The 23,248-nt window shown below is 55.7% G+C and overlaps 1 protein-coding gene across 1 annotated transcript in view; it reads right to left on the minus strand.

The window, feature by feature from the left end:
* Nucleotides 1-13,599: 13,599 nt before the first annotated feature.
* TXNDC16 (thioredoxin domain containing 16) overlaps nt 13,600-23,248 on the minus strand; it is a 39,295-nt gene continuing 29,646 nt past the window's right edge. The window contains exons 17-20 of the mRNA XM_084270757.1: nt 19,585-19,723; nt 18,541-18,701; nt 16,657-16,847; nt 13,600-15,288 (exon numbers count right to left, since the gene is read on the minus strand). Of these exons, the coding sequence (XP_084126883.1) occupies nt 15,005-15,288; nt 16,657-16,847; nt 18,541-18,701; nt 19,585-19,723 (775 nt within the window). The 3' untranslated portion in view covers nt 13,600-15,004. The remainder of the gene's footprint in view (nt 15,289-16,656; nt 16,848-18,540; nt 18,702-19,584; nt 19,724-23,248) is intronic.

A 23,248-nucleotide genomic window follows, 5' to 3' on the forward strand; every position in this document is an offset into this window, starting at 1 on the left:
GAAGGAAAGCAGAACCCCAGGAAGGAGGGGAGAGCCGGGGGGGCAGGGTGGGGAGGCAGCTGCCCTGCTGAGGCGGCTGCGTTTCCAGGCAGAGGACTGGCAGTGACCACGTCCCCCGGCTCTGGCAGGGTGTGTGGCATGATAGCTGTTAAACTGGATTAAATGAATTAGGCTAGGAAGTGACTTAAGGGAAGATGGCACAGCTGGGCTCCCAGACCAACTTCTCAGGGGCGTGGGGCTTACCTTGGCATCAGATGATGGACCTGAGGGCAATTCCCTGCGGCTTGAGAGTGGGGAAGGGAAAGATTTGGCTTTACTGTGGCTGCCTTCTGCATTTGCAGCTGGTTTTGGATCTCTCCATCCCCATGTATGAACGTGAAACCTTCCCAGCTCCTCCGGGTCCCTCAGGTCACCCCACATCTCCCATTTTCCTGGATGCAACGGGTCCCTTTTTGGGTCACTGGGGACTAACCCTGAGCGCTGAACTCCTGCAGCATCCCCAGAGGGGAGAGCCTGTGGTTTGCATCAGGCTGTATTTTACCTTCCAGCCCGGTTAAAAGGGCTGTCAGCCCTTTCCAGGATGGCTGCTGGGAGATCCCAGGCATCCCAGGCTTCAAATCAGAGCCTGCCACCCAACCCCAAGCCCCACAGTAGGTAATTAGTGGCTTTTCCCCTGTGGTTATCACAGTGGGGTTGCAGACCTGGGAAGCAGCAGGGATGTAGTGGGATTGCCACTGTTTCAGGATTATTTTTTTCAATGTATGAAAACGATTTAAAAATAAATAAATCAATCGCCCCAGCTTTTTGGGTCAGCACTGCAGGGAGGCCAAGGTCTCCTTGGTGTTTCCCCCCCAAAGCTGCTGTTATTTTGGATGGTTGGGGGACCTGCTCATTCCCAACACACTCCTGGGTCTCTGTCCCTCCCCGGTACCCAGACATGGCTTCAGGATCTGGTGCATAAGGGAGGAATGTGGGATGGACGTTTAGCCTCCTGCTGCCAGCAGCTCCTGAGGGCTCATTCCTTCCTGCAGGTAAATCCAGCTGGCCCAGGGAGGTGAGCTGGAGGGTGTCAGGGATTGTGCTTGGCCTTGGGATGACAAGGGCAGCTGTTCATCCCTGTTGGCCCCCAAGCCACCCTCCAGCCAAAAGACATGGGCAGGGAAAGGGCTGGGGGTAGCAGACCCCCCCTAAAGAGTCCTTCGCCTCCGTTTTGGGACCGTGCTGCTGCAGGAAAACCAACTGGGCTGGGAAAAAATCCACCCATGAGCTGGGGAGATGATCTACAACTGATTGAAAACACAAGGAGGGAAAGTTTTACGAACCCAACTGGGATGTGGAGCTAAAAATACAGCTGCCTTGGCTTAGGCCAGGGAGCGAGACATCCGAGGCCACTGCTGGGCTTGTTTGCTTGCTGCACGGCAGGCCTGGCACTCGCCCCCAGAGAAAGTCCTCCTCCCTTAAGAGCATCCAGATGATGCTCTGTGTTCTTGCCTGGGGCTCTTTAGACATCTGATGAATGCTGGAGGGACACACGCTGCCTTTCCCTGAGTGGCAGAAGCTGGCAGTGAGGGCTGGACCATGATGCCCCCCCGATGCTCATGAAAGGGGGAGCATCAAACCCCTCCAGCGAAGGGTTTGAAAGGGACAGATCAGGTCCTGACCTGAAAACTTGAGGTGGGCACGTGTTTTGGGGAGGCTCCTGGAAGTCAGGAGGGTTTTCTCATGCCCAGCTTCTTTTTTTAACCGGAATTTCCCTGAAATGTGGAAACATCCGCGCCCATCGAATCCGCAGGGACATGCCGCTGGCCTGCCAGGGTCGGTGCAGTTCCCAAAGAGAACTTCTTCAAAAGGACCAGAGACTAAACAGTGTCAGACCTTGTGTCAAGCATCTGGCTTTTAAGGAGCCCATAAAAGTTACGAGGCATCTCTGAGCGTGATGGATGGCTCCTCACCCTGCCCTTGCGCACCAAACACCGGCGCCTCGCCGGAAAACCCTGTTTATGAGGTAAACATGGGACCCCTGCTTGCAGCCTCGTGAGCTGAGCTCATGCAAAGAAGATGATGATGGCAAAGGTCACAGTCAGACCATAAATCTGTGTGAGGGTTTTGGGTCCCAGCACCGTAGCTGAAGGCAGCCACCGCCTGCTCTGGTTTTGCTGTGGTTCTTGCTGAGCTGCCCCAGCTTCAGAAGGTGCCAGTTTGTGGCTGGAGTAAAAATCCCTCTTAAAAAAGCCCCAAACCCAGCCAAAACCACCTGAAAAAAAGCTGGTTTCTCTGCTCAGTGAGGTTCTGTTATCGTTGAAGCACCATCCCTCCAGCTCTGCAAGTCTGGCACGCTGCACTTCACTTCGGTTTCCCCTTTATGCTCTGGGAGCATCTCTTCCCAGTATGGGAGCCACATCCCTCCCATGGCCGTTCCCCCCATCACGTTGCATCGATCGGGGAAAACTCCAGAGAAATAATAAAGGGAATAAAAAGGAGAAATGATATCAGGGAAATAGCCTGGGTGCCAGGGCTGGGGATGGCCAATGCTGCAGGGCTCTGCCAGCCCCGACCTCCTGGCTTCCTCCGGCGGCTCCCAGCCGTGCTCCCAGCCTGTCAGCCTTGGCAGCTTTCGCTGTGACGAGCGGCCCCTGCTCTGGCTCAGCTTTCCCTTCCCGCAGCCAGCCCCACGCTGCCGGCACCGTGCCATGCCGAAAGGAGCCTGGCCGTGCCTCGCCTGAGCCAGGTTCCCACAGGGCTGTTCCCTGTGCTGAGCAGTCACACGGCTCTCTCAGTCCCACTGGCCACTCTAAAGAGCACCCACTGGATGCAAACATCCCCCTGCCCAGCCAGCCCTTCCTGGCCACTGAGTTATTCCCCTCTGCTTAGCCGGGGTGCCGGGGAGCGGGCAGGATCAGCTGCAAGGATGCAGGGGAGGAGGGCTCTGCTCAATCCTTGCCTTCTTCCTAGAAGCACCAAAATGGCACTGGGACAACTGCCCTCAGAGCTCATTGAGCCCATCACCCTCCCCAAACCTGTGCCAGGACCGGCATCCTTGCTGACCTCCTTCCTTTGCCATGACCTGCGCTGTAATTCCAGCCCATGGAACCACCTAGAAGATGCTGAATAAGCAGCGTAGCAATGGCTGGCAGTACCAGGGGGGGTAAAACCCCCTAAGGATGCCATTTACTGGGAGCCCAGAATCCCCAATTCCTCTGCCAGGGCACATGAGGGCAAGGTTTTATCTCTCTATAGGTGGGGGGCACAGAGGGGGATGGTGTTGACCAGGGCAGATGTGAGATGTCAGAGCAGACAGCGCCTTGAACAAACTTAAAAAGAGAAATAACTGTGTTTACAAGAAACCATTCCAAGGCTGCTCTGTTTGCCTGTGTTTATTCCCGGACATTCGTGCTACTAGAGTTTTTGGCCAGGCAGCTAATGAAGAGTGATGGAGTCTGTCGTGCTGAGTGCACGTATACATTCATTTGGTGTGAGCAGCTGCTAGTTCCTCTGCTGAAGACCCTCGTGCATCCAACTGGGGCTGAGTTGGCACCCTGAGGACCCCGTGGAGGACAGACTGACCTGTAGCTACATGAGGATGAGCCCTCAGCACTTACTCTCAGCGAAGTGGTGCATGGGGGAAAGGTGGTGGCAGCCCTGGACTGTCCATGGGGGTGCTGGAGGAAACTGCTCAGGGTCTTGGGAGTGATGAGGCATTGGTTTTGGAAACCTCTCCCATCCTGTGAAGGTGGTCCTGCTTCCTCCAGGGCTCTGGGGCATCGCCGTGCCTGGCACCCCCTGGTCCCCTGGGGCTGTTGGTAGTGAGCCCACCATTTCTGCGGCAGGACCATGTCCATGAGGTGAGTAAGAAAGGGCACAAAGACTCCACAAACCTCCTGCAAATGGGGATGGAGATGGGGAAAAGGAGCAAGAGAAATGGGGAAGGGGATAGGGGACAGGGAAAGGCTTCCAGGCTCCATCTAGGTGTGTCTGGCCATCAGAAGTTGCCGTGGGCAGCTGGTTTCTCTGCAGGCAGTACTTCGCTGTCAGCCCCCCCGTCCATCGCCTTCTGCCTCCCCAAGCTTTGGCAGCTAAATCAGCCCCAAGACCCGAGCGCTCCCTGCAAGATGCTCTGGGAGCTGGAGGCTTCCCACTGCTGGGGTGTTTGGGGACATGCCAGGACAGCGAAACACAGACTCCCCCTGACAAGTCAGGGGTCAAAAACCAAACAGCAGGAAATCCAGCGGGGGGGAAACAACCTCCTTGGAGAAGTCCTTCCCTTTGCCACGCACCCGGAGCATCCTTCCCAGGGCAGCCAGCTCAGCTAGCTCAGCACTTTCCTCCTCCACAGAGCTCCTTGCACCAAGCCAAAGCACTAGAGCCAGCTCTTCCTCCCCAGGCACTGAGTTCTTCCTCTGATGCATCCCACCAGGACCAGTCACGGCCACTCCACAGAGCTGCTGGGCTCAGCTTCAACCAGCCACGAAGCCAAAGGCTTCTCGAGTAGTTATGCAAGAGGCTCTTGATTGCCTTAATTATTTATTGTGAACGATGTGCTGGAGCTATTAGAATAAATCACAAAGATTTGCAAAGTTTAATAATCTCTCCCTGAGAGGAAGGCCATGGTGTAGTGCCTCACTGCTGCAAAGAGGTTTGGGCCTATTTAAGTGAATATTCGGCATCTGGCAGCTTTTTAAAGGCAGAACAGCTATTCCCAGGCATCACAGCAATGCTCCCAGGGGTATCTGCTGCTGCTATCATAGAATCATAGAATGTCTGGGCTGGGAGGGACCCCAGGGGTCCCAGAGCTCCAACCCCCTGCCACAGGCAGGGACACCAACCTCCAGCCTGGAGCTACACAAGGTTGACCAGGGCCCCATCCAACCTGGCCTTGGACACCCCCAGGGACGGGGCACCCACCCCCTCTCTGGGCAGCCCCTTCCAGCCCCTCACCACTCTCTCTGTACAGAACTTCCCCCTAATATCTCATCTCCCCCTTCCCTCCTCCAGCTTCACTCCAGCCCCCTTGTCCTGCCAGTCTCTGCCCTTTAACAAGCTGATTCCCCTCCTGTTCCTGGGGTCCCTTCAGGGACGGGGAGGCTGCAGTGAGGTCCCCCCACAGCCTTCTCTTCTCCAGGCTGACCCAGCCCAGCTCCCTCAGCCTCTCTCCATGGGGAACTGCTCCAGCCCTCTGAGCATCCCCGTGGCTCCTCTGACCCCTCTCCACCAGCCCCACATCTTCCTTGTGTTGGGCCCCAGCTCTGGACACAGGGCCCCACACCTCAGCCCGGCTCACCCAAAGGCCCTGGGAGCATCGATCCCATCCCCTGCCAGGTGAAAGGAGCAGGGCTGGTCAGCAGACACCATCACGTTGCTGCTTTGCTCTATTTTTTCCCTCTCCAGGAGGGATCAGCTCATGTTTTCCTCACATTTTTCTGAAGTCATTCCGTGTTTTCAGAAGGACACACTAAGCCAGGCAGGATTCTTTTCTTGTGGGTGTGTTTGCTCTGAGCGTGGCCTTTGCACAGCAGTGCCTGCTGCATTTTTAAAATCCTCTTTAATTAATTGCCCTTTCTCCTCCTTGGACTTGCTGGTGCTTTTCTGGGAGTGGAAGCACAGCCCCACGGGTCTGTATGGCTGCTGCAGCTTCAGACCTCAGAGTGCCCCATCCATGCAGAGCAGCCCCTGCCCTCCTAGGAGGCTCCTCACCTTGCAAGGGGCCTCTGCAGAGTCCTCATCCCTTTAGGACATCATTGTGGGTACTTGTCCTGGCGTAGGGGTCCCTGTGCTCATGGAGGGTGGGGTGTCTCTGTCAGGGGAGATGAGGTGCTCGGGGACCTGGTTTGCACAGGACAGGAACAGTTGGACCCAATGAGCTTAAAGGGCTTTTCCAACCTGGTGACTCTGTGATTTTAGGGGGTCATTGTGGGGGGTCCTCATCTTTGCAGAGGGTCTAAGCCACTTGTAGGGTGCCTTCGGTCTTGTAGAGGGTCCTTGTCCTTTCAGAGAGGTCCTGTGGTGTCCCTGTCCTCATAGGGGGGCATGGTGGGGGTCTATTTGTTAAGTCAGACCCCCTACCCTTGATACTGAGCAGCAGAAGGAAACACTTGGGCAAAGACCTGGGGCAAAGCATAAGAAAACCCCTCCCAGGCTAAAAGCCCAGCCCTGTTTTCCTGGGAAACAGCAGGATGTTTCCCAGCACTTCTGAAGCACTGATCTTCCCTGGAAATCCCTGACACAACACGGCAGAGTGGATGCACAGAGGAGCTTTTTCCTCATGGCACTGTGAATGGATCAGGGAAGATCCAAGAGGAAAGCAGGGCTAAGGAGTCCTTCCTGTCAGTGACTCAGTTTTCAACCATCCTGGGGATCTCAGAGGGATGTCAGTCCAGAAAATAACCATGGAAAGCCAAGGAGCTCCAAAGGAAACAGACAGTGGGAGGGTTATGATTAAATGGCTTTAACTCATATCCTTAAAACCAGAGATCTGCTCTGGGAGCTGCTTGGGGGGAAGAATGTAAGGCTGGGCCTCCTGGCTCACGCTGAAGGTCTCTTTGTAGCTTGTCTCCATCAGCAAGTGCTAGCTGGGATTTAGGGAATGAGTTCAAGGACAGGGCAAGTCAGAGCAACCTCAGCTGGTGATGGTCAGCAGTCACCCAGCCCTCCAGATTCACCTACCCCCTTTGGGAGGGACCACCTCAGCTCAGGGGCTGGCTAGGGGTGTACCTTTGGGTGGGAAACCTACCCCATGGGGACAAGGGATGCAGTGGGGTGTCCTCCCAGACCCCCTTCCCTCCCCAGCATTGCCAGGTCTACCAGCACGGGGGAAAGGTTGGGCACTGCAGCCAGCTGGCCTTGCTCCCCCAGGACCGTGGGACATGGCTTGCCAGGAGAATAGTTGGAGCTTTGCCACCAGGAGCTGGGGATGGCTGGGCTCCGTTCCGCTGTGAGGACCTTCCCGCTCCCTGGGAAGTAAAATATCCGAGATCCCATCCCAGCTGGAGCTGAGCCCTTAAACCAGCCCGTGCTGTGCTCCTGGCTGCGATGGAGGGAGAGGAGGGAAGTGTTTCCTGGTGAGAACTCCCAGCTTTCTCTCTCCCTCAGCCCACACATCCCCTCAGTGACCCGTGCCCGGCTCCCAGCGCCTCACTGCCCTCTGTGGCCAGGCTGCGGGTGACCCCAGGGGAGAGATGCTGGTGTCTGGCTGTGCCTCGTCACCCAGACCCTCCCTGCTGTGGGTTGGCATCGCTGGGTCCCTGCTGTCCCCAGTAAGCCTCAGGACTTCCCAAGCCATGAATCAAGGAGGGATTTCCTCCGGCCAGTGCAGCGCTACCCAGGGGTGACGCAGCCTGAGTCACGCTCCTGCCTTCCCATTTCACTTTCCACCTCCTGACCTGGCTTCATCCTGACCTGCTGTGATCCCAGGGACATCCCCGTTTCCCCAGTCCTGTGTGGATAACAGGGGTTGTCCTGACCCAGGTGCAGGACTCTGCACTTGGCTTTGTTGAACCCCATGAGGATCCCCTGTGCCCACTTCTCCAGCCTGCCCAGGTCCCTCTGGATGGGATCCCGTCCCTCCAGCACATTAACCTCAGAAAAACAAGACAGGTTGCTGGCTGCACCCAGAGCCTTTGGTGCCTCGTGGCTGCCTCCCCATGTACCCCATGAGCCACCCCAGCACCCTCCTGTCCCCAGCACAGAGCTGGTTCCCAGAGCAGTTCAGTTCTGAGGGAATCAGGCTGCTCAAGCACTGGGAGGGGACGGTCCCCTGCCCTGCCACCCCAGATAGCTCCCAAGTGACCCAGACATCAGGCTGGTGTCTCATGACAGCATCAAAATCTCAGCACTCAGCTCTCAGTCATGTGCCCCACTTCTCCCCTGGGCACTGCACACCCTGGGGGGAGCGGGGAGGCAGCCCCACATGGCAGTACCCGGCGTGGTGAAGGGCTGGTGAGTCATGGGCTGTGTCTGCCATCCCGGGTTTGCCTGGGCACATCTGGCTGCTTTGCAAAGACACTGAGCTCCCCTTGGCTCCAGCCTCGCTGTGCTCAGGTTTGGGCAGGTCCATGGGGACAGGGATCCCCACCTAAGGACCCCCAGCTGGTGCTAATACCTTTAGGCTCTCACATACCCCCTCCTGGATGCAGTTAAACACAAGAGGTTGAGTTTGCACCTAAAGCTGCTGAGAAAACTGGGAGCTGGTACCCCCATTTCAGCCTCCACGTACCGAGAAGGGAGGAGAGGTTGCTTCCTATCTCCTCAGCTGCCAGGTCCATGGGGAGGGGGTGTTTCCCAAGCCCCCAGCAAACAGAAGCCCCACAGACCTCACACACTGCCAAAGAAAAGGTAATAAATGGCCATGTCCCTGTCCTACCTCTGTTCCCCATGCCAGGAGCTGACAGGGAACTCTGGCCAGTGCCCATGGACCCTGTTCCAGCTTTGCTCCTGAAAGAATTTGCAGTTATTTTGGGTCTATTTTGGGTCAGTATCTTGCTATCTAAATATTTGCCTTGGTGTTAGTGCCTGGACGTGCTCGGAGCTGGGGGTCCCTCCTCTACTCATTGCCGTGAAAAGCTGAACTATCCCACCAGTAGCATCCTTCAGGCAGCCCCCTGGTACCTCCAGGTCCAGGATCCCACCTCTGCCCATGGGCCACTTCTCCCCACAGCTGGTCCAGGGTCCACAGAGAGTCACCCAGAGCATCTCTCCTAGGTAAGCCATCCCTCCAAAGCTCCCGCTCCCCAGCATGGGTCATGCACAAGCCTGCAACAGGAGGGAAATCTCCAAGATTTAAAACTCAAAAGGGTCCTGAGGAGAGTTGGGCTGGTTCAGCCTGGAGAAGAGAAGGCTCTGGGGGGACCTTATAGCCCCTTCCAGTCCCTGAAAGGTGCCTGTAGGAAGCTGGGGAAGAACTGTTCCTGAGGCCATGGAGTGATAGGATGAGGGGGGGTGGTTTTAGAGTAGAAAAGGGAGATTTAGGTTGGGTGTTAGGAGGAAGTTCTTCCCTCTGAGGGTGGTGGGACACTGGCACAGGTTGCACAGAGAGGTGGTGGAGGCCCCATCCCTGGAGACATCCCAGGTCAGGCTTGATGGGGCTCTGAGCGACCTGATCCAGTGAACATGTGGGACCTTTGAAGGTCCCTTCCAACCTTACACATGCTATGAGATGCTCCACGCACTGCACCAAGGGGCTCTGCTCTCTGCTCTCCTCTGGGCAGGGCTGTGTGTGGAGCAGGGCTGAGCCAGCAACACAGCTCTCATCCCCTGGGCTCAAGGAGCCACCGGTCCACGGCTTTGCCCTCACTGGGGGTCCTGAACATTTTGTGGGTCTATGTGCAGAGTGAGACCAGCCCGTGAGCTTGGGCAGCTCCCAAGGGAGAGGACCACCCCCAAGAGCAGCGATACCACTGTTTGTGTTGCAAACAAGCCAAGAAAGCCCCGGCCAGCCCACAGAGCAAAGGCCCTTCCCCACCTCCACACCCCACCAGCATCACCCTCCAGGCCTGGATCAAAAGCTGGGAGCCTTCCCAGCAGGGCTTCACAGGGGAACTGGCCCATGGGTGACCACTGAGAGCTGAATCATGGTGTTACAGCCGCTCTTTCAACACACAGAAGGGATGTGGCAACCCCACGGGCTATTAATAGAGACACGCTGCTTTCCCGGGGCTGGGCTGGAGGAGGGCAGCAGAGCAAAGCAAACTCTTAAGGGAGGAGAAGGGCTGAGTTTACCTAAGGAGGGAGGTGGGGCAAGTGGGGAAAGAACCTGCCAGAAAGCAGGAACTGGAGCGGTGCCCCCTGCCCCTTATCACCGCCCGTCCCCGCCGAGCCAAGAGGGAACAATGAACAATGGAGCCAGCGACGTGGCCTCTGCTCCACCGAACCCCGGGCAGCTGCTGCTTCTCCAAGGGGGCACAGACAAGGTGCAGGGGTTGCCGTGGGATGGTCCACTGCGATCTTCCAGCCTGGCTTTTGGGTTGTGAGAGTCACCCTGACCGGCCAGTGGCACGAGCACCAAGGTCCTTGCGTGGGCACATGTGTCACCTGGCGGGGGAACGGAGCGGGGTGCCTTAGCTCTGGGTGTTGTCCCAGAATGAGATGCTGGAGGTGCAGCATCTCTCTGCTGGGTAGGGGAGATAGAGAAGGTGATCGGGGAGGAGCTGGTTTGGGCTGTGAGGTCCTGCTCCATCCCGATCCCTGGCTCCAGGAGGATGGAGGTGTCCTCAAGACCCAGCCCCTGCCCACGCTAAGCATGGGCTGGAAGGGATGGAGGCCCCGTCATGGCCACCCTGCGGGTTACCACGGGCAGCATGAGGTTGGACACAGCAGGTACCTGCCCAGGGCCTGTGCCAGGAGCGCGGATGTATTTTTAGCCATGGAAACGCCAGGCGGAAGAGCCACCCCAAGCCACGAGGAAACCCATCCCGCCCAGCCAGCACCCCTTATCTCACACCCCAGCTCCATCCTGCCCCTGCACCCTCCCTTCCCCAGCACGAGCTCCTCTGCCACCTCCAGCCGTGCCAGTACGGCACCCACCGCTTCCCATCCCACCCCCAGACTAACGTCTGTCTGTCTCCAGGTTCCTCTCAGCTCACCCCTCACCACCAAATTGGCAGGTAGCAAGGGCATCGTGTGGGCTCGGTTTGGGTCTGGGTGGGGGGGACCTGCTGGCAGTGATGGGCCACCCCGGGCACTGCAGAACCATGGGACCCTTCTCCCATCCCCTCAGACAATGCCAAGGGCAGGGGGACCGCAGCCCTGGGATGGCTGGCATCACGCCAGTAACGTCAGTCACCTCCAAGGTCTGTCTGTCTGTCTGCCTTCCCAGGGTGATTTGAGAAAGTCTGGGCAGGAGACCAGCCTCACCCAGCAGCTCCAGGCAAACAGGCCCAGCCACGGCTCCGTCACTGCCGGCAGGGCCCCGCGGCTGGGGAAGGTGCCCCCTGGCAGGGATCGTGGCCAAGCCAGGCTGGAAAGGAGCCTGCCCTGCAAAGAAAGCGTCCCTGCCAGGCTGGCCTGCCAGAGCGACTGGTCCCCGCCGCCTCCCAGCCCTGCCAGAACCCCCCCAGTGCCCACGCAGCACCAGGAGCCCAGCCCAGCCCACCAGGTCTGCATCCTGCTTCGCATCCTGGCAGCGCTGCCGGGAATCGCTGGCATGGCAGCTGCCTGCACACAGGCAGATGTGTCCTTCCCGTGCCCCTGCTTCTGCTTCGCAGCATCTCCCTCCTGGGGACAATGTCTTCTCCTGCCTCCTCCCTGCTGCAGCCTCCTCTTCCACCACCCCACAGCTGCATCCCCATGGCAGAGCCGGGTGAGAGCCTGGCCATGGAGCAAGGCTTACTGGGAAGGCCTGTGGCCATCAGCAGTCCAGGATGGGCTGAGAACAGATGATTAAGCTCACCTTCTGCTGCAGGGACTCACCTTTCACCAGCCTTGTCTTGCTTAGAAGGCTGAAAAGCTGGGAGAAATCCCATGATTGCTTCTTGAGGTCCCATGGTTTGGAGAGCACCCTTCAGATGAGGCAGGTGGGACGCTGCTGGTTCCTAGGTCACCTGAGGACAGCGGATGGCATGACAACCCCTCTCCAGGCACCAGGTCCCTGGGGCTTTCTCACCATCAGAGCCACCTCTGTCCTGCAGTGAGCACTGCACTGCAAGCCTTCCTCCCTCCTGTCTCACGATGGTGGCTCTATGGGACTCACCAAGGATGGTGAAAGGTCAGACCACAGAGCACGGAGACCTTCCTATTGGTTTGGGCAATAACTGAGTTTGCTCTCCAGGATGAGCACCTCATCGTTTTTGCTGTTTTTTATTTTTTTGGGGGGGTGTTGGCACATCACCATTTTATCTTCTGACCAACCACCGACAGTTTAAGCCCCCCACCCCAAAGCATCTTTACCTCTGACCAGCTGTGGGGAGACCATGTCTCCCTCTGGTGTAGCTCTGAAATAGAAGTACCACCCAAAGACGAGCTTGGCCTGGAGCTGTGACTAGACAATATCGCATCTGTCATGAAATGCATCAGTTCTTCAGCTCAGTGTGTGCCTCACCAGCTTCATCTGTGGCTTACCCGCACGTCTTTTAGTGCTAAGTGGTTGAAAAGAGAGCTGATAGCATCGCTGAGATCCTGCCTCTCCTTCCTCTAGCTCGCTTCTCACTCAAAGCCCTGAACACCCACTGAGCATTTCTTCCCTGGAGCCATTGCTATTGAACCAACCTAGTGCAGGGTGGGTTCCTTCTCCAGACTGCCCCCAACATCCCTAAGGTTTTCTCCCTGTCCATACATATCCTGGCACCTGTAAGCCTGGCTGGGTGTCCCTAAGTTCCTGCTTGTGCCACACAATGAAAAAGACATTTTTTTATTTAACCCCCCTCCCAAAGCCAGGCCTGTGCATGCTGGTGTGGTCCAGGAGCCTGAGCTGCACCCACACTCAGAGTCAGCAGCTCAGTGACCGTGGCTGCAGCCCTGGTTTGATGCCAGCAGTGCTGGGAGAAGGACAAATCGATCCTTTTCCCACATCACCGCAGTGCCAGCTGCAGGGACCCCCCGGCTGGGCTCAGCTCGGGGCTCCTGGTACACCCCAGCCCCAGCCAGGAGGTCTGGGACGATGGATGCCCTTGAAGTAGGGGCTGAAGAGGACGAAGAGCTCTTCCCGTGAAGAGCTGGGACTCCCCAGCCCTTCAGACTGGCCGCAGCCGGTGCCCCCGGAGCAGAGTCCCTCAGCCAGCAGCACCCCGGGGAGCGCTGGGGATCCCCGTCCCGCTGGCGGCCGCAGCTCGGCAGCAGCTCGGCAGCAGCTCGGCAGCGCTCAGCGTCTGCAGCCACCAGCGAGATGTGGCACTGACCTCTAGTGACAGGCTCCTGCCCCGATGCCGCACCAGGGACGCGCCGCGACGGGAAAGGGGCCCGTGGCCGAGCGCGGCCGGGATGCAGGAACGCTCCTTGTCTCCTACAACCCCTGCTGAAAGGAAGAGACCCTTCTGCTGCACGGCTTGGCAGGAGCATCCCCATGGGGGGCATCCCCACAGGGACACACGCGCCCAGCCCGCCCCGGCCCTGGGCACCACGCTGCCCCCGGACTGGATGCAGATTCGCTCTGCCCAAGGTTGGGTTTATTTAAGTTCTCAATGATGAGCCCAAATACCTTGTGCTGAGTGGGAAAGCGACGCTGGGACCACGGCAGCGACGTCATTAGGGAGAGGATGGGAAAGGACCGACGCAGAGCTCACAGTGCCTGGCACTGTGATGACCTCACGCAGAGGAGGAATGATGGGAACTCACGGAGGATCCATCCACGCCCTGACCCGCTCCTTCCCTTGGGAATACTCAGCCATATGGCCAGCTCTGAGCTGGATGCTATGGGTTTAGTGCTTTAGATACGTCTATTTGGGCTCTAAGCCTGTCCTCAAGTCCAAAAATGGTCTCTTTCAATTAAGGGCTTCAAGGAGAGCCCCGGAGTAATGGTCTATTTCTGGCATTTCAAAATGCTCCCAACCACGTGGGCTGCTTGGGGGATGAGAAACACAGGCTCTACAATGTGCTCAGCAGCTCCTTACCAGCAATTCTTCCCCTTCCCAGGAAGTTCAGAGCCATAAGGAGGAGGGGTCAGTGGTGCTGTGGAAGGGAGATGATGTTTATTGATGGGGGTGGGAAGATGATCGTGGCATGGGTTGGGGGTAAGACAAAGCTCCCCCCTCACCTCAAACACAGGGTTCTCCCCAGCCTGCATCCCATGCCGTCCAGCAGGCTCAGGTCCTCCAGCAAGGAATGACAGACCATTTGCTGTCCCCAGGAGATGGGCAGAGGCTGGAAAGCCACTTCCCCAGGCCCTGCATCTAAATAGGGGTGCAAAGCAGCACCATCCTACCTCAGCAGGGTCTGTCCCCAGCCTTGCCCCTCAGCCCTCTCACCCTCAATTCCAAAACTCTTCCTGCAGCCCTCACACCCAGCACCAGCCCCAGCTCAGGAGGCACCAACCTTTCTGCTGTCACCAGCAGCGAAGAAAAATGGAGGCTGCAAATAACCCCCTGGGCTTGTAACCAAGAAAATGCCAGCGCTGAGCAAAACCATCTTCCAACCTGCCCACCCCTTGGGACTTGCTGGGAAATTTTTATCCCAGCTATTCAGGGCTGTTGTGGTGACCCTTGGTAATAAAGCCACTCGAACCAGGTACTTCTGTTACTCCCCCAAGGATAAGCTGGGCTCACACGTCAGGTGTAAACACCAGCCTGGTGCCAGTCCATGCAGCGGTTTCCTGTTTGCCCACCCAGCTCCACACAGCTACAGTGAGGATGGTGTTGCTTTGAGGAGAGCAGGGCTCCCCAGCACACACCAGCAGAGCCGCTACTGCAACCCTGTGGGGAAAGAGATGTGCTTTTCAGCCCTGAAATCACTCACCCCTTCCTGTTCAGGGGAAACCAAAGCACCTCTGTGAGACATAGAGAAACTAGAGAGCAGGATTTCTGCTGACTGGGTTTTTCCAGGGTAGCTGGCTGTGCAGGCACGTGGTGAGCTCACCCCACCTCATCCCGAGCTCCCTTGCATCACCCTCCCTGCAGATCTGCCCTTGCTGCTCAATGCTGACAGCAGTCTGGGGGGGATGAGGTGTGGGGTGCATGGATGTGTTTCTGCTGTTGGAAATCACAGCCGCCCCACAACAGCCAACACACCACAGCAGGGGACTCACACCAAGACCTGGGGGCTGGTTTACCCCTTTGCTATTCATTTACAGCCCAAAACACTCCTCTCTTGGGTGTCAAGGCTCATGGAGGGGTGGGAAAGGGATTTCACAGAATCACAGAATCACAGAATGACAGGGGTTGGAAGGGACCTCAAGAGCTCATGGGGTCCAACCCCCTACCAAAGCAGGTCCCCAGCTCATATTGCACAGATAGGTGTCCAGATGGGACTGGAATATCTCCAGAGATGGAGACTCCACACCCCCTGGGCAGCCTGTCCCAGGGCTCTGTCACCCAGGAGCTGTTCTACACCTTTCACCACCCTGGGGCAGGGGGATGCCCGGCTCTCAGAGCTCGCCGTGTCTCCTGCCCTGCTTCTCCCTTGCTGCCAGCCTTGGGGCCGTGCCACGCAGGTCCCTCCCAGGGGACCCAACTTTCTCTGCCTTGGTGTCCTGGGATGGATCCCCCCTGACAGCAGCATCTCCTCCAGGGTTTTCAGACGGGCATCGCTCTGGCACGTCCCCACGGCGCTGGGAGGTGTGGAGGGGGAGCTCAGGCACGCCTGTCTCCATCATCTGGAGGAAGTCATAAGCAGGGAGAGGTGGTTTCCACTCTTCCTGGGACAAAGTGGCTGAGAAGCAAAGACAGCCCCATGTTAGTATGTTGGTCATTAGCCTCACCAGATAATTAATTATGGCTCTTTTGCTCTCCTAGTGAAACCAAGAGTAAAATGAAGACGACATTCTTCCCTCCAAAACTAACAGCACCAGCCAAATTAAACCAGCCAAGCGTGTGTTTGTGTCTGCTGGAGCTGGCCAAGCCTGCAGGGTCCTTCCCCATCCTCAGATACCTCCCCCCCAGAGGTGACACTGGGTGTCTGTCCATCCACTGGTGGGTGGATGTTTTACTCAGGCCCCAGATCACCATGTTGATGACCACAGGTTACTGACATGTCGTTAGGACTTGGGGGCAGCCCGTTGTCTATAGGGGGGAGAAACTGGTCCCATTTTGTGAAGATGCTCTTCAATTTGTGCTTTTAGGACTGGTCCCATCCGTGGAATTGAAAAGCTGGAGGAGGAGGAGGAGGCCATGGTGGCTCCTGGTCATGCAGTGAGCTGCTCAGCCATCAGCTCACCCCTCTGACACCCCTAAAAACCAAGTGCTTTATTAACTAGAGACCTACACGGTGGTGTAGGTGCCTTTAGCAGCGGTGATGGAAAGAGGTGTGTGGGGGGGCAGCTGGCTCACAGGGTTCCCCCAGCAATTACTGGGACAGAAAGGGTGTCTTCAGCCTACACCCACCCCCTCGTTGCCGGGCTGATGCCAGCTTTGGGAAAGACTGGCTTTGGAAAGGGTTCAGCAGAGCCAACCTCATCGCCTTCCCGGAGCCCGGCGCAGGCTGGCAGCCGGCAGTTCCCAAAAGCCCCGTGGCACCTACGTCTACACGTACCACGTGAGAGAAGCACATCTGGGCTGCCTTCCTCCAAAGCTCCAGCAGGCTGAACAGGGCAGGGGGACACAGTGAAAAGCCAACCCTTTACATCCCAAAGCCAGCAGCAAAGCACCAGCCTCCTCCTCCTCTCCCATCCAAAAAAATACACCCCCCCCAAAAGCTGGAAGGCACCTAAAGAGCAGCTATTTCTTATGCTGACAACCAGGAGGCAGGAGATTTTTCATTTTAGGAGTGTTTCAGAAGGTCTGTTGGCAGCAACCAGAGAGCAGAGCCAGGTTTGGGGATTATCTCAGGGAAAAGATGTTGATTCCCAAGTATTCACACTTGGCTCTGAACATTAAACAGTCCCAAAGCGAACTCGTGAGCATGGGTATTCTCTCCTGCCTGGACTATTTGTTCTTCTCCAGCTCAAATGAGCATAGTTAAGGGTTTTTTTCCATCATTAAATTCCAGGGCAGGCAATTTATTGCACATAGCATCTTCTCATAAATAGACCCGAGCTAGCGGCGCGTGCTCCGGAACCATACAAACGTGTTGTCTACTTACTGCTGGGAATCTCTGCTCCTGCTTTTAGCTTCTCCAGCCAAGCCAAGATGTTCCTTTCAGTCACTGCTTGCTCTGATGGGAACTTGAATACCTGGCCTCCAGAGTGAAGGTTCACCCAAATGAGAGCGGGCAGAGAAGGTGTGGTGGCAAAGTACGTCTTGAGGACCCCGCGGCCCACCGGAGTCTTCTTCCTGTTGGGAAGAGGAGATTCAACTTGCCCACTGGTGGTTTGGCAGCATGACAGGACCAAAAAGCCCTTGGGTCTTCTACAGCTGACCTACAGGGTTTACCTATAGGACAGAAGTAGAAGCTCATCGGGTTATTTATTCTTTCCAGAGAGTGGTGAGGGGCTGGAAGGGGCTGCCCAGAGAGGGGGTGGGTGCCCCGTCCCTGGGGGTGTCCAAGGCCAGGTTGGCTGGGGCCCTGGGCAACCTTGTGTAGCTCCAGGCCTGGAGGTTGGAGGGGGTTGGAGCTCTGGGACCCTTGGGGTCCCTCCCAACCCAGACCAGGCTGGGATTCTGTGATTTAGAAGCTCAGTGCCTTAAGCAAGCGATGAGGGTCAGGCGGGGAGGGAGTGGATGGCAGATTGGATGTGTGAAGAAATCTTTGGGCAGGAGAAGCTGGGGCAAACTCTGCAGGAGGCTGTGAAATGTTCTCCAGCATGAGTTTTGAAGAAGTGAGAGAGGAAGGGGACGGGTCCTGCAGCCCCCTGTGTGGAACCCCAGCTTGGGGAGAGAGCTACCAGCTCCCTCCAGCCCAGCTTCTGCCATTGCCCTGTGGAAAGGGGGGTGGAAAGGTGGGAGCTGATGCAGAGGGCTGTGCTCAGGTGGTCCAGCTCCTGGGTGCTTCCCCACAGCCCCAGGAGCTGGGATGGCAACTCCATCAAGTGACACAGAGAAAGGCAAAAGAGGATGTTGAGATGGAGGGACAGCAAGAGGTGAGATGCTGAGTCCTACATGTTCAGCACTACGTTCAGGCTGAGAGCGATGCTGGAGGTCTGATCTGGCTCTCACCAGGGGGATGAAGACCTCTTCCCAGGGCACTACCACTCCTTCCCAGCCAATGGCAAAGCTCTATTGCTCTGACACAGGCCAGCTCGCTCCTCCTCAGAGTAAAGGCACATGTGTAGGTGGGGAAGTTCCAAGGGACTCTTGTTTTCTTACACATTACTGGCAAACAAGTCGCCTTCTCTCTGTAGCCACGTATGTTCCCCATCACCTAATCTTCAGCCCACACTGTGAGGTGCTTCCCAGGCTTCACAGCAAGTTATGATTAAGACACTGAGGTGTCTCTGGGCTTGGGCAAAACAAACAGAGGCTGAAAACTGAAAACCTAACTAGGGGAGGATTAAAAAGAATTCAATTTCTCTCCTATGACCTCCTATTTCTTGCTCCTGGGTTTGGTTTGTTTCTGGACTAGTTATTAAGTTTGCCTTCTGGGGCTGTTGCTTCTGAAAACCTTCTTTCCCCCAGTCAGCTGTCCTGGTGTTCTTCCCTCTGATGTCTGATGGAAGCATCACAGAATCACATCACTGTAAGGCACTCAAGGATGGCACACTGATTTTTCTCTCTCTACCCAACTAACACCACAGCCAGGGCTGAGCTGCTACGTGCTATCGTTGAGGATGTTTGACTCCACCAAAACCACTTTCTGCCATCAATTAAACATATACTAATTTCACTTAGGCAGGAGATTTTGCAGCTGCCCAGAACACCTCCCACATCACCGCTGAATGATCTGACCTCCCAACTGGTGAGGACTCCAGACCCAACAATCACCCTACCAGCTAGATAGTGGTTTCACTCATTGCAGACTCGTTTGTTCCCCTTGCCCTGAAGCACTAAGAGCTAACAGAAAGAAGGGAAGAGGTTTCTCTACACTTACAAGTTCAACCAGCAAGCCACAAACTCTTGCCAGGGTGTTCCCTTTGCCACCTTCAGCATCTCCTGGCTTTCCCTCTGGCCGATGTCACCATCGCTGAACAGGAGGAGGAAGGGCTTTCTGAGCTGCAAGTAGCTGGGAAGATTTTGCACCGTGACTTCTGGCTGCAAGACACCAAAAGAAGAAGTTGGGGTTTATGGGGAGAAGGGGATGAAATTGGAGGTTCTGCCCTGATGTGAGGGGTGCAGGGCCTGAGAAGGGCTGAACACAAGCGGCTCAGGAAACAAGGGTGGAAGCTGGGATGTCGGTGGGGCTTGGAGATGGGAATCAGCTTGTTAAAGGGCAGAGACTGGCAGGACAAGGGGATGGAGTGAAGCTGGAGGAGGGAAGGGGGAGAGGAGATATTAGGGGGAAGTTCTGTACAGAGAGAGTGGTGAGGGGCTGGAACAGGCTGCCCAGAGAGGGGGTGGGTGCCCCATCCCTGGGGGTGTTCAAGGCCAGGTTGGCTGGGGCCCTGGGCAACCTTGTGTAGATCCAGGGCTGGAGGTTGGTGTCCCTGCCTGTGGCAGGGGGTTGGAGCTCTGTGATCCTTGGGGTCTCTCCCAACCCAGCCCAGTCTGGGATTCTATGTCAAAGCCCATCACAAGCCAAGCCTGGCTGTGCAGGCTGAGACAATGGGTGAGAGCTGAGAAGACCTGAGCTGGTCTTCTGGGCTGAGCCCAGCTCCACGTGCTGCAGCTCTAACCAAGCCATTTGTGAGGGACAGGGAGCAGACCCTGCATAAGGACAAGCCACCACTTCAGCGGGTCTGTGGCTACGAGCACAAGCCAGGCCATCAACTCCCAGGGTCTCCTCCCAAGGGACCACACAGCCAACACCAGATTTCTGTCCACACCACCTGGTCCAAGCCAGAAAACTTTAAAACAAATGTAATTTAGCACAGTAGAAATTAAGAGCAAAGACACTTTGCACATCTCCAGGCTGTGATCAGTCTTTCTTCAATGACCACAATGGAAAAGGGACCTTGATTTTTACAAGAAAACTTACAAAAACATCCAGCAATTCATGTCTGATCATCTGCACCATGTCCTGCACGCTCTGCTGGGATAAAGTGATGCTCTCCACTCTCTGAGCTCCACTCCTGGCAAGGAGAAGGGCCGGGGGGGACACCGTGTATTTATGGGATCTGTAAAAAAGAGGGATGGTAATGAGAACTGGTCTCTTTGCCCAAGAGACAGGTGATGGGACTGAGTCCCCAGCCCTGGGTGTGTTTAACAGAGGGGAGATGAGGTGCTCAGGGATCTGGTTTAGCACAGGACAGGGACGGTTGGACTCAATCTCAAAGGTCTTTTCCAACCTGGTGATTCTGTGGTCCTGGGAAGTGGCCACGGGATTCACCCACAAACCAGCTCTGCTGCAGGCAGAGCCAGAATCCTCATGGTGAAAAGTGGGGAGAGGGATTCAGGGGAGGGAAGGGCTGCTGGTAGAGGCTCAGAATAAAAAGGTCCTGAGTTGCCTGTCCTGCACATCATGTCCACCATCGCCCCCTCACCAGTCCCTGCACTGTCCTGATTTGGATAAGGAATTGGCTAGATGGTTGCATCCAGAGGGCACTACTGGTCACAGAATCACAGAGCTGCAGGGGTTGGAAGGGACCCCCCAGAGGCCATCAGTCCAACCCCCTGCCCAAGCAGGGTCCCTGGGACAGGGCACACAGGTCGGTGTCCAGACAGGGCTGGAATCTCTCCAGAGAAGGAGACTCCACATCCCCTGGGCAGCCTGTCCCAGGGCTCCCTCACCCTCACTGGGAAGAAGTTCTTCCCCAGATTGGTGGGGAACTCCCCGTGCTTCAACCTGAGCCCATCGCCCCTTGTCCTGTCCCCACAGACACTGAGCAGAGGCTGCCCATGGCCCCCTGGGTCCCACCCTTCAGCTATTGATCCCCATTGATCAGATCCCCTCTCAGGCTTCTTTTCTCACCTAAGGTTAGGTGGTGCCAATACCCACCCAGTGCTTCCCTCTGCCACCCAAGCCAAGGCAAACAGAAGGTCTTAGACTCCATCCAAGCCAGGGACACCAACCTACAGGAGCCAGGCTCCAGAAGATGTGATTTCTGGCTTGGTGAACACAGGAGGTTTTGCTCAAGCTCAGCCCCACGTCAGAGCAGCACACCCAGACCACGCACGAGCACACTCGCTGGAGCAGCCAGCTCATGCTTTGTTCCCTAAGGTTCTGGTAAGAGGGTTCAAGGGTATTTAAAGAAAAGCTGAGAAGGGGGAAAGAGCAAAAACTGAAAGGTCAGGAGACACACCAAGGCAGGCAAGCAATTTTCTGGAGGTTTGAGGAACTTGAAGGCTCCAGTTGTCAGTGCCCAGAGGAAGGGTGTGATGGGGAAGTCAGCTGCTTCTACAGGCGTTTTTTTGGGGTGTGTGGAAGGGCATCTAGTTTATTTTTCAGAGGCTGCTGATGCCAGAATTGCTGGGGAAGCGAATGAGGTATAAGGACACTTTGGGCTGGGGAGGTGGGGAGGTGCAAAGCCTTTGATTTCCTCTTCAAAAATAATCTGGTCCATGTGTTTGTGGGGTGTTTTTCCCTCCATTGGGTTGGGGACTCAGCCCCCTCCCTGGGCAGCCTGTGCCACAGCCCCACAACTCTGCCAGGGAAGAACTTTTCCCTCCCAGCTGAGCTGACCCTGCCCTGGGGCAGCTTGAGCCCATTGCCCCTTGTCCCATCTCCTGTCCCCTGGCTGCAGAGACCATCGCCCACCTCTCTGCACCCTCCTGGCAGGGCAGGGGAGGTGGGGAGAAGGTCTCACCAGTGCCCAGTCCAGGGGCACAATCCCTGCCCTGGCCCTGCTGCCACGCTGGCTCTGACACAAGCATCAAGCCAGAGAGTCTCTGTGAGAACTGTGGAAGCTCAAGAAGCTCAAAATCCCTGAGTTTAATTTTTTTTTTTCTAGGGTTTTACTGTTCTTAATCAACGGCAAATACAGGTTAATTTGAAGCATAATAAAGATGAGAGTTAAGGACCTTCCTAACAGATGAGAGGACCCTGCCGTGACCAGAGGTGTGAGACCCAGCTTCTTGCTGGGAGTAGCTTGGGAGTCCAGACAAGAAGGGGGAATGCTTATCTCAGGGCTGGATTTAACCAGAAAAAGCAGAGGATGCTGTAAAATAAACCTGCAATGGCTCAGGTAAGTCCAAGAACAGTTCAGCAATGGATTCACAACGCTGATGGCCTCAGGGAAGCCCATGGTCATTCTTTACCACGTCGTTAGCAAGTAGTTGCTCCACCACTGATAACTTAAACCACCAAACACCACAAAAAACCACACAAACCAAGTGTGACCAAATCTCCATCCCATTCAGAACAGCTAAAATAAGCAGCCAAACTGAACTGGCCTGGGAAGAGCGAGGTTGTACCTGCCTTCTCCACAGGCTGCCTTCACAGGAGGCTGAGTTTGTGGACTTAAAGGTCTTTTCCAACCTGGTGATTCTGTGACTCTGTGATCAGTTCTCAGAGGAGGTAAGGACTCTCACTGCCCAAATCTAATAGATCAACCTGTCAGTAGCCTCTGATAGAGATGTATTTCTAATATACTGCCAGAAAACCAACAAATTCCCCACCTATTAGCTAGAGCCTACCCTGAAATCACTTCCCATCGTGCTGGTACCGAGTGGCTGTCTTGTTGCTTACGCCAGCTTTCTATTTATACAGCAGGAGCATTTGCTGGGTAATATGAGACCCACATTTAAATCAAAACCATCTGCAAACAGACCCTTGGCAGGAGCCTGTGACATCCAACTATTTGAGAAATAAATAATGACTTTGTTCAAAGCTTCTCTTAATGCTTTTTGTCCCCCCCACCTTTGTTGTTTTTCATGTAGTTACCTCCTGAGCAGGTGCTTGCTGAGCAAACAGCTTTGCTAATAATATTCTTTGTGTGTTCTGTATACCTTATTCTCCCCAGATCTGGGAGCCCCAAATATTTCCTCCTCCAGCATTTAGCTGAAGAATCGTTTTTCTTTGCTCAAGAAGGGAAGTGAGCCTGGCTCTTGCACAAGGAATTCCTGTAAGTGTTTACTTTCTACTTACAGTTGAGAAGATGACCATCTACAGTAGCTTCACCCACAAATCACAGCCAAAATGCAAACTTGGCAGAATGAATAGATATATATAATATATAAATATATAAACTGTACAAGCTATTCCAGCTGAACGGGAGCGTGCTGCAGAGCACGGCTGGAGGAGGAGGAGGATGGAGGTGCATCCTCATTGCTGAAGAGAGCACAGGCATTTTCTATCAGGATCTTGCTTTGTAAGATCTCCCTGCCCTCCTTTGCTGGATTTTTTCCCCCTCTTCTTTCTTGGCTGTGATCCTTTGGGGTGAAAAATCGTTTAGCTTTGGGGAGGGGTCAGGTTTTTCACCTTGATGCTGCCGGTTGTGACTCCGGTACCTGTCGTCCCACCCCAGTGCTGACCAAGCCTGGCACCTCCTGGCCTCCGAGACCCAACCATGGCTGGTGCTTTCAGTTAACAGAGATGCTCTACCATGATATCCATGTTTTCCTTCTCCATGTGTACCACAGAAATGCCCATGTCTCATCAGACATGCTAGAGACACATGATGTCTGTAAGAAACCAATGAAAATAATTCACCTTCGCATTACCAGCTGTTAACACCTGGAAACACAGGCCAAGGACCTTCTGG

This window comes from Gallinula chloropus, assembly GCF_964237585.1.
Source record: "Gallinula chloropus genome assembly, chromosome: 14".
In the NCBI taxonomy this organism is placed as follows: domain Eukaryota; kingdom Metazoa; phylum Chordata; class Aves; order Gruiformes; family Rallidae; genus Gallinula; species Gallinula chloropus.